Here is an 11,511-nt window from a genome sequence, read left to right as displayed (position 1 = left end):
AAACATAAAATAAGTAATACAAAAAAGTACAAATATGTTTTTTATTATAAACTATGCATTATTATATTATATTATTATGTACAGACTGTTTAAGTTTCACTAAGTTCTGGAGAAGTAAACAACTTAATGAAATGTATTTTCGCAATGTCCGGCCTCAATGAAGCAGTTGACTATCTAAAACTAAATTAGGACGCAAGTGTGAAGAAAAGCCGGTGCGAAAAGCATTCACACTTTCCAAAAGCTGTAATTGAATCAGCGTATATTTACTGTTATCGCTGTGTATTGCTCTGCTGGTGAGGTTAAGAGACCATCAAACGCGCAGATTCCACATCGAAGCGACAATTAACACACTACACATGCTGAATACACGGACTGAATGATTGTTGTGCATTAATGAAGCGGTTTATTAACTTGTTACATCAAAGAAGCGCCAATTGCCTGATTACGACGTCTATTTGTCTATGCATCTAATGGGTTAGACTACACTTTTTTTTTTTTGTGCTACATAAAGGCATATTTTGTCAATATAAGCACTAAATTGCAAGTGCAAAATTAAAGAGGCAATCTTATAATAGTGTTTCAAGCACCACTTACAAAGAGCTCCAGAGGTAATAAATTATTTACTTTATGCAATGGTAGTGTGTTTCAGAGAATGCTCCCACACTACCAAACAAAAGCAAACAATAGGACGAGCTAACACAATTCAAGAAGAAGTCATCCCAACGGGAAAACAAGGAAACGGCAATTTCCTGAACTATCTTAAAAATAACCAACGATGAGACGTGAAGATTTAAAAGTGTCCCGGTAAAGAAGTAAACGTGCACATTTTAGCATATATTCTTTCTTGAATGCTCCATTAGAATGTTAGAACAAATATATCCTAGGTATTCATTTTAACAACACTTAATAAATGAACAATAGCTTACTCTTAATCCACGTGCACTTGAATAGCCTATAGCCTAAATACATTTTAAAATGATCAATTAAAGGGAAACAAACTATTTTCTCAAGATTCTTTATTTATGATTAATTTTGTTTTTTTTAGTTCTGACATTTAGGCTAAATATTTAAAAGTATTTTCACTATCAGTTTAATCATCTCAACCTAAATGCTCCTAAAGTCTCATGACGCTCCGTAAATGAAAAACAAACACCGCTTAACACATTCAAGATAAACTCTGAGCAACTTTTCAGCTCTTTGAAATCACAGGGACAGATCGATGTTTATTCAGTTGCACGCGAATAATCTCACGGTCCGTGGGTCCCTCGGAGCGTGATCAAACACAGTAGGCTACACTTACGAGAAAACACACCTGCTGGCTTCCCTGCAAGCACAAACAACAGCAAAGTATGGGCATTCCCGGCCAAACTTTACGCATCGCTTCTGAACTGATCATAACAGCCGTTGTAACTTCGGCCCGACGCTGAACTCATGTCAATAACAGAACTGTGGAGTTGAGCGCGCGCAGAGGTCGAGCATTAGAGCAGAGTTTCGGCGTTACACCAGTCGTTCATCAGTACGGCATTGTTAAAGCTGACAGTGACTAATACACACACAAGACTGCATCATGCGGGCTTGTCGAAAAAATCGCACGTCTGTGACAGAAGAGTTTGCCAACATTTCCATTAAGCTTTTCACACAGGCCACCTGAGAACCGGCGGCTGCGACCAGAAGTAACCTCGAGCTGAGGAATCAGAAACAAAACTGAAAGGCAGATTAGGTTATAGGCCTTTAACTCAGAACAAGGGTTAGATTCAATTCCGAAACAGGTTGGAAAATGTGATTTTAAAAAGTAAATTATTTAAGATTTTAAATATTCTACTAGATCAAAAAGTGTTATTAAAGAATATTGTGGCATTAAACTAAATGTAAACTTTATTAAATTATTTGTTGGGATATAGCTAACTTCAAAGAACATCATAAAACTACAAGGTGTTCATTAGAAAAATAACTTGGGATATTTCTATAAACATTTTTAATAATTTGCTTTCTGTACAAAATCATGGTAACAGTTAAATGCTGTCCATTATCAACCATAAAGTATGATCAAATTATTGAAAATAAATAAATAAAAGTACTTGCGCTTGAAGAGTTGAATGAATGAATGATGTTTTTGTAATAGAAGTTTTTCATCTTAATTAAAAGTAATTAATGGTAATGGTTTACGCATCTGTTCATGAGAAACACAAAAGACACCCTTTTTCATGGAATGACCTCACTAGACCTTTTAATGAGGGCAGTTTCTTGGGATTATGTGTTTTGTTTTTTTGCTCTACAAATCCTCTAACACTCATTCTGCACTTCAGATGTTTTGTAAGAGTTATAATATTAATTTCACTTTAATTAGAATCTTACAAAATCTGACTTTAAAGTGACTATAAAACTGCAAAGGCGGTAGATTTTTTTTTTAAATTTAGATTTTACTGTAATTATCTTACAAAATAACAAATGACTGGTGCGTTGCAGAATATATGCAGAATTAAAATAATCTGTCAAATTAAGCAAGAGAGCGGTTACAAATTCCCAGAAGAGGATACTCAGGCTCTAAACAAACTCCTTTGTGGTTTGCAGAGTGCCCAAGAAACATGATTCAGGCAATGTTGTGTTCATGGGATTTATTGGTCATCACACTAAATGTCCCAGTTCACAAGCAAAGGGGTAATTTACCACAAGACAAGAACACCCTCTAGCATACACTCATACACCCACGCAAACTCGCTCACATACACACCCTAACTAGTCTTACCTGTGATTCCCGATTTCCTTAAGGTACCAACAGAGCACTAGAAACATTACAAGACTTTGTAACATTGTAACCTTTTTTCACCAAAATGCTTGTATTATGAATGCTAAATAAGTTCTGGCCACACATGTTCTACGTTTCAAAAATGAGCGATTAAAGTAAGGTGTCTCAAAAGGGACAAATATGATCTAGGTTACAATGCTATAAACGCAGTTCATATCAGGTGACAATGTGTTAAGCAGCATTTTAGAAACTCTATGTTTTGAGGTGTTCAGTCCACAATCTAAAAAATACAAAATGCTTCCACACACTCCTGCAACATACATTCACTAATAAGTCTTCCAATTTACATTTTTCAAAACATTTTTGTGTACTTCCCCTATGCTTTGAACGCATGAACAGTAGTTAAACTAAGCTTGCACCAACAGAGCTCCCAAACCACTGATATATATTTACCAACCAACCACACACACACACACACACACACTCATATACACAAATATTTACACTCATTCTTATTTGCTTTACATTAAAAAAAAAAAAAAAAAAAAAGCCTGCGTTTCTGAAGGTGCATCCAGCGTAACGGTGTCAAATATCGATACAACACACTGAAAAAAGCAAAAGATGACAGATGATCTGTAAGTCTGTGGTGGTGCCTGCAAGTCCGGTTTTGAAGCATGAGGATTCAAATGTTTTTCTTTTTCCAGGGTTCACGAAGAGCAATTTATGAGGGCAGAGCGCACAGGGCAGACCTCTCTTTGAGACTCCGATTCACTTCAACATGAAGCACACATCCAAAGAGCAGAGAAGAAGAGAAGAGAAGAGAAGAGAAGAGAAGAGAAGAGAAGAGAAGAGAAGAGAAGAGAAGAGAAGAGAAGAGAAGAGAAGAGAAGAGAAGAGAAGAGAAGAGAAGAGAAGAGAAGAGAAGAGAAGTCACTCTGTTGCTTTGAGAGTGAAGGAGAGACGAGGTCGGGACTTGCCCTTCCCCAATATCATCCTCTGTTCCTCTTTCTGTTGTTTCTGCCTCTCCTGCTCTAGCTTCATGCGTTCCTCGTGGATCTTCCTTTGTTCTTCCACAATACGTAGCTGATCCTCAGCCTGAAAAAAAAACAAACACATGAGCAAAGGTGACTTTTTTTAATCAGCCAAGACAGACAGGCACACTTTAAATCTTTTGATGCATTATCAATTGTACCTTAATTAACAAAACGATATGTACTAATGAAAAAACCTATGTTCACTGTATTCAGTAGTACCACATACATAAAATGGGGGCACTGCCAAGCATCCATTTTGAAAGTTCAGACTAAACATTTCAGAGAGGGTAGGTTCTACCACAACAACACAAGGAAAAAAAATAAAAATAAAATAACACTTGAGCATTCAATGTCTTAACACAGTAAACACCGTCAAAACCATGAGGGAAAAATATTTTACAAAAGGCCACAATTCTAATGACCTTGACATGTATAAACAGGGGTGCACATAAGTTTTTCAGCCTGAGAACCTGGAGATTTGGTTTGGTCCTCACACGGGCTACGGCATGTAGTGTGACCCATAATATATAACTATAAAAAAAATGTATTAATAATAGTGATAATAATATTATTGCACTTTATTTCGTTTTTTTTTTTTTTTAAATAACTAACTAAAAATAATAAACTAAATAATCAAGTGTGATAATACTATTTTATTATTATTATTTTTTAAAAAGGGAGTATTACATACAAATGCAATTATTTTATAGTAAACTTAAAAATAAAATGCTAATATTTTTATTATCATTATTATTTTAATTTTCATCATTTTCAAACGTAAAATCAACGAGCTTTTATTTTGGCGGGTATGCGCTTCCGGGTTTAGCGCTGCTGATGGAATTGCGTCAGTGAACGAAATGTCACAGTTTTGCTTTGAAAACGGCAGCGGGTAGCCTAGATTATGCTTTTAGTTTTAATAGAAATCTTACACAGTACAGTTTGTCGATCTAAAATGGTAATTGTTCATTAACAGCTGTCAACCATGTTGGTAGGCAAATGCGCTGTCTTATTTACACAGAGCATTTTTAATTTTGGTAGCGCATGCGGACCTGCGGACCACTTATGTGCACCCCTGTGTATAAAGACACACACACCAAATAATATTAGAGCTTTTAATTATCAGTGGACTTAGGATTCAATATTAATTCACTGGCTTGATCTCTGCATGGAACAGTGTATATTAGGGTTCCCTCCCCTCTTTGAACAATGAATTTCCATGACTATTCCAGATTAGCACTCTGGATAAGAACTCTAAGAACAATTTCTTAGAGATTGCATTCACAAATAACTATTTCTAGTCAAATATTAAAGAGAGTATTATTCTATTATTATTCACTATAGAAATTTCTGAGACTTCTTAGATTTTGCCAGCTCTGGATATCAGCAAAGATGAAACCAAAGCATGCGCATCAATGGCAAAAAATGCTCAAAATTGGATGCTCGATAAAAAAAAAAAAAATCATAAAAAAACAAACAAAAGTTGGTACATTATAGGCTCCAAATTATCAACATTTCCTAAGAGAAAACATGATATTTCAAAAAATGAAATATTGATATCACGTTAATACTACACATACAATAATTAAACAGTTAATATTAGTAAATAATTAAACGGTAACTATATGGATGACCCTCCAATGTAGTACATGGCAATACTGTACCTTAACTTTAGTCAACACCATTTATAAAACAACCCCCCCCATAAAAATTCGGTAAAACTTTATTTTAGGGTCTCTTAACTAGTTTCTAATTAGCATGCATACTAATAGAATATTAGCAGTAATTAAGCACATATTTATGCCTTATTATACATGACCTTATTCTACATCCCTAATCCTACCCAATACCTAAACTTAACAACTACCTTACTAACTATTAATAAGCAGCAAATTAAGAGTTTAATGAGGGAAAAGTCGTAGTTAATAGTTAATAAGTGTTCCCTATTCTAAAGTGTTATCAAAATTTCTATAGCTATTATAATAATATCACTGTTAATTCTTTTGGCCACAATAATAGTGTAGTGTAGTTCAAATCTGATATCGTGACCCTAATTTCTGGTTTTCTATAACTGTGGTAACCTTGTCATGCATAAAAAAAATAAATAAAAAAGACTTTTCGTGCAGACAAATCAAAATATCCCCCACTGAGAGAGTAAGATGTAAAAGCATACTTTATTATATTTAATTTTTGTTTTGTGTATATATTTTTCTCATTTGTTTTTTGTACACTCGTATTGTGTTGTTTTCTGCTTTGCTGTCAAAATAAAACATAGGTAAAAAAAATAAGTACCAGCTTAGCCTGAGCATCAGCAATCTTTCGGTTGTTTTCTTCCAAAATTTTCTCCAACTCCTCTCGTTTGGATTTTTCTTCCGCCTAAAGGAGTGACATGGTGACATGTTAGGGTGGGGAGACAAATCCACTGAAATAAGTCCCCATAAACCCAGTTGCACACTCAAACACGTCTACACTCGCACAAACAGGTACCAGCCAGCGACACTCGCACAGTCTCTCTCACCCGCTTTCACACACTCTCCACATTTCACATTCCGATCTGCAGCATCAAATGTCTGAAGCTAACCTCTATGTATGCAACAATGAGCACAAAACCCACCCACGGATGTATTCAGTCACACCTTTAATCCCCGCCACGTTATATGGAAATACAATCATCCAAACATCCATTTACATCCATACAGAACAGGTATGTATAGACAACACATCGACAACTAACGAAGAATCTCATTCGTTTGCAGATGAAAAAGGAAAAAAAAAAAAAAAAAAAAAAAATCAATCAGCTCGTTCTCTCTCTCTCTTTTTTTTTTTTTAATACTTTATCAGCATCCATAAGCAAAAAGTTTCAAAAGAAAATGAGAGAGACAAAGAAAGATTAACTTAAACAAAGGAGAGAGTGAATAGTAGTGGCTCACCAATGCTCGTATACCTACGCCTTTCTCCTTTGACTGTGTACTGTACCTACACAACTGCTGATTAAAGGGGTGAGTATTTACTGCCTGGTCCCGTGTGTCCCGTCCTGGACAGCGCAGCACCTCCCCTTTAAAAATTTCTGAGCTTCTAGCACGAGCTAGTGCTCTTACACAGCAACACCACATGCAGTATATATAGCACAGTCCAGGAAAATGAATTATGTTAATCATACAACATTACCGTGTGGGGACGTCAGGCTATTAACGTTAAACGATGTTAAAGACTGCAAAAACACAAAGGTGGGATCATTCATTAGATGTGTTTGTTTGAAAACAAAAACAGTGATGTGTTGGCGTCTAAGCTCAATGGTACAGTAGCATTGAGTGTGCATGTAGCAGTGTGTGTCTGTGTGTTTTTGCATGTGTGTGTGTACCCGTACGGCAGCACTCCTGAGGAAAAGCAAATCGTGAGGACACAGTAGTACATTTAAAACACTGCACTTTTAATGACGTCAAAACGGAAGAGTCAAAGAAAAAAAAAAAGTTAGAAATCTAAGAAAAAAATAAATCAGCAATTAATAAATATAAAACATATATGACAGAAATGGATGAGCAATAAAGGGAAGGGTAGAACGGTTTGTGATTGATGGTGCAAATGAAGACAAAATCATCCGAAATCTACAACAATACGGATTCATTTAATGGTTCAGTACCAGGGCTTCAGATGATGGGCACAAATCTGAAATGTACAGAAGGAGGGCACATATCTAACCCTATTAGTGCTGAGCCACTGGATTTTGTGTGTGCTTGTGGAATGGAATTAGTTTCTCGTTCATAACTCATTGCATCTTTACAATTAGAGCACAGTAACCCTCCTTTATGGTATGGGTGGAATTACAAGCTATGGATTTAGCAAATCCAAAAAAGTTTAAGTGCGGTCTAGTGGCTGCAAAAGGTCTTGTGTGTTTGTAACATCCAAAACAGAATTACATCTTGACCTATCAAAGTGTATAATGGTGGATGTTCACACTGAAAGCTCATGAACAAAAACAGGCCTGGTTTGAATGCCGAGTGACCTTTTTTAAGAAAAGCGTTTTATTGAAGACAAACAGTTTCATACATTGGTGACAGTAAAACGCTAAAAGATACGAGTAGTAAAGAGAGCAGGGTAGGGGTAGAAAATAAAAGGGGAGAGAAAAGATGGGAAACATAATATTGGTCCATCACAGCCGTGGCAAAACGTTCACTTGAAACCCCCGAGAGTGCACTAGAGGTGTGTGTGATTCAATAAAATTGAAGTATTACAGAAAAAGTGCAGAGCTTGTCAGTCAACAGAGTAAACGCAGACTCCATCACCCCAATGTCCTTAAATATTAGCGTTCCCCAGACAGCAGCTCAACAGAACTGCTTCAATCATCACATCACACCTTGAAAAAGTCGCATTTTGTAATTAATTTTATTCCCCACTCGATCAAACGAGCTAGCCTGCGTCTCCTGCTCTATCTCGTGGAGAAACCAGTGCCAGGTTGTGCCACGGCTGTGGGTGTGCGGTTTGCGGCTCAGCTCCGCTGCGTTCCGAACGACCGAGCGTTACCTCTCTGGCTTTCTGGGCGTTCAGTTCGGCCTGCCTCTGCCTCTCTAGCTCCTGCAAAAGCTGTGCCTCCATGATGCGCTTGGCCTCCTCTACCCGCCGTAACACCTCACGCTCGATCTCATCACGCCGCTTTTCAAGCTCCTCCTCTACACGCCGTGCCACAAGCTCCTCCACGCGCCTCGCCGTCTCCTCCTCAATCAGACGCTCCTCGATCTCCTGTTGACGGCTGTGGAGGATACGATAAAGAAAGGATCAAACATTGCAGTTTCTTTGGCAGACCCTTGAATTATTATACACAATGATAAAAAAAAAGAAAAGAAAAGAAGAGTGAAGAACAACTCTTCAAAATCAAGGCTGACAGTAACGAAATAACATGTTTGCACAATCAGGCTAGTATTTCCTTGCTCTGACAATTTTCACTGGCCACCCGATTTAAAAAATTCAAAATAATTTATATATACATATATATATATAAATATAAGCAACGAATATAACTTTAAATTTTCTCATTTTAAAACAATTTAAATAAAAATAATAGTTAAAACAATATATTTTAACTTTTTTTTTTTTTTAATGTTACAATTATGGCCATAAATCATACTTTTTAATATAAATATTACACACAGCAAAACATACTGATTAGGCTATTCATTTATAATGTTCAACCAAATATTGCTGATGCTATCAAATCAAATTTATGTTTGCTGGTTTGACAACCTTTAACTACTGATGTGTATAAAAACAAAAATTTTTGTGGAATTTAGTTTGCATAATTTGCTTTTGCAAACCAATTGTCACAGTGATTCAAACATAAAATTTTGCATTGAACAAAATGCATTTCTGATCCCCCAAGAAGAGGCAGATGTTACTGGTAGGCTCCACCTGTGATCTGCACAATTCAAAAAAGAAAAAAAAAAAACACACGTTGTGCATGGCACATTTTGACATCATAAACCCAAAGGAAAGTATGCCCCTCAAAGGGGGGGGTCATGATTACAAAAGCATGTTTCAACTTTATTTACATTTTAAGCATGACTAAACCATTAGAGGAGAGCAAGCTGTCACACCTGGCCTTAAGAAGGAACACAAAACACAGACACAATACTGAACCAAGTGACCATAACATTGCCCAGAGCCAAAACAAAAATCAAACAACAGCAGCCATCTTTTGATTTGATTTCAGTGTCACGAAACTTGATCCAGGTCCTCTCTTTGAGTTTTAAAACACCCTGAATGTGGTCACAATGTACTCGGGGTGAAGCTCAAGCCTGGGGCTGCAGCACTTCTCTTCCTGTTCTTTCACTAGAAACCCCATTTCCTTCTCTTCCCCCCAAACCTCTTAACATTATAACTTAACGGTGGTCCCCAATCACAAAAGAGAGATGTCAACAATCTGTGATAGATACAAAGATGTATCATCTAACATGGCCAGCAGATCTCAGTGATGAGATGACCTGATGTGTGACAGCTGTCAATGAGAGTCCATAGAGTGATGAAAGCTCACTGAATACAGATTGGTAACATGAAACATGCCACACTAGCTACGTTATTAGGTTCTTATCAATATAAAACAACAAAGAGTTGATACTTGAAGTATGTAACTGAAGTGATGGTGTTGTCTAAACTAAGTGACAAGTCATAGAGACATAAGAGAGTAAGGCGGCCTCTCCATACAGTGCTGGCACTTCTTAAAATGTTCACACACACGCACACACACACACACACACACACACACACACGAACATATTATGACATATAGATATCTTACATCTTCCTCTGTCTCTCTATCTCTGCTCTCCTCTCCTCCTCTTCTCTCTTCTGTTTCTCGTCGGTGTTTCTCTTGCTCAGTGTCCGGCCGAACATGTCGGTTCGGTCGGGGGGTGAGCCACCTCTGTCCCTCCTGCTGCCTGACCTCGAGCGGGACCTTCTGCTCCTCTTCAGCTCCTTTGACTTGCTCCTTTTCTTGCTGGATTTGGATCTGGAGCGGCTCCGTTTGCGGCTGTGTTTAGAGTGTTTGGACCGGGACGTGCTGCGACTCCGGGAGCGACCCATATTCTGCACGAATAAATCCGACTGACAGCGCTAAAGAGGGTCTTATGAATGCAGCACGGTCTGCAGCGACCTCATGTAATATTATGTGACGGTTACCTGTGTAACTGTTTAATAGAAGCTCATTTAATCAGAATTCTTGTTGCTTTCTGCTCCAGTGAATCTGCGGAATCAAACAATATGGCGACCGTCTCCAGTCTTCGCTTTCCCAGAATGCAACGAGTTCGGCTCTTTTCGGATATTTTCGGGCTAATGCCGAGTGAGTGAGCAACACGAGAAGACTGGAGTCTGCGGAAGCATGAAGGCACCGAGACTCACCGAGGTATCTTCACACAAAGCGCTGTTGATGACTACAAAGCAGAAGCCCCCAAACAACTGCATGCCTCACGGTATTTTAGTACTACACAATGCATTATAAGCGGTATACGGTTGTAGTTGTGGATACAACTGCATATTTTGGCAAATCCAAAGGTCATCCAGTTGGTCATGCAGAAAAAAAAGGTCACTGTCTACATTATATTCTGTCCACATACTGTATGCAACATTATTTCTTTAAGCCATTGAGTGGAATACTGGTATTTTATTTTTATTTTATTTTTTGTTTATTTTTTAAAAAGTAGGCTTGTAAGTGAAACAGTACTACACACTAAAGAGTATATGCTACTTTTTGTCACCACTTTACATATTTAATGCGTGACATTTCAGTTACCTTTCTAATATATGTATGGCATTTAAAAAAAATTTATGTAAAACGTCTTTTGACATTTGGCAGTCTGATCAAATAAGCTAAGAAAGAGATAAAACCACTGATCTATAATAAATAATTATATATATATATATATATATATATATATATATATATATATATATATATATATATATATATATAGATCAGTGGATAAAACTCACATATTACTACAAGTTCATCTATAACAGCTGAGTTGATAGGTTAAGTCAAGCACATTGCCATGTGGATACAGTAGGCTATTGCAAGCAGTATACTGCTCATTTTTGCAAATGTAAGAGTATTATGCTATTTTTCCAAATGCCAGAGGTTTGAAAGAAATACAAGAAATCTAATAGGCAGGTCCAGACAAAATCTACAGACCTTTTTGCATCGTCTCCACTTATTTTTGAGGTTGCTGAGTGGATAAAATCTTTATA

At 37.0% G+C, this 11,511-nt stretch overlaps 1 protein-coding gene across 1 annotated transcript; it reads right to left on the bottom strand.

The window, feature by feature from the left end:
• Positions 1 to 2,600: 2,600 nt before the first annotated feature.
• Positions 2,601 to 10,557, bottom strand: arglu1a (arginine and glutamate rich 1a). Its single transcript, XM_058787940.1, has 4 exons — positions 10,067 to 10,557; positions 8,299 to 8,524; positions 6,070 to 6,153; positions 2,601 to 3,841 (listed from the first exon to the last, which is right to left on the bottom strand). Exons 1-4 carry the CDS (start codon positions 10,348 to 10,350, stop codon positions 3,677 to 3,679), a joined length of 759 nt encoding a protein of 252 aa, XP_058643923.1. The 5' UTR covers positions 10,351 to 10,557; the 3' UTR covers positions 2,601 to 3,676.
• Between the last annotated feature and the right edge of the window lie 954 nt (positions 10,558 to 11,511).

This window comes from Onychostoma macrolepis, chromosome 09 (assembly GCF_012432095.1).
Source record: "Onychostoma macrolepis isolate SWU-2019 chromosome 09, ASM1243209v1, whole genome shotgun sequence".
Classification (NCBI taxonomy): Eukaryota; Metazoa; Chordata; class Actinopteri; order Cypriniformes; family Cyprinidae; genus Onychostoma; species Onychostoma macrolepis.
This window is presented reverse-complemented; position numbering and strand designations above follow the sequence as displayed.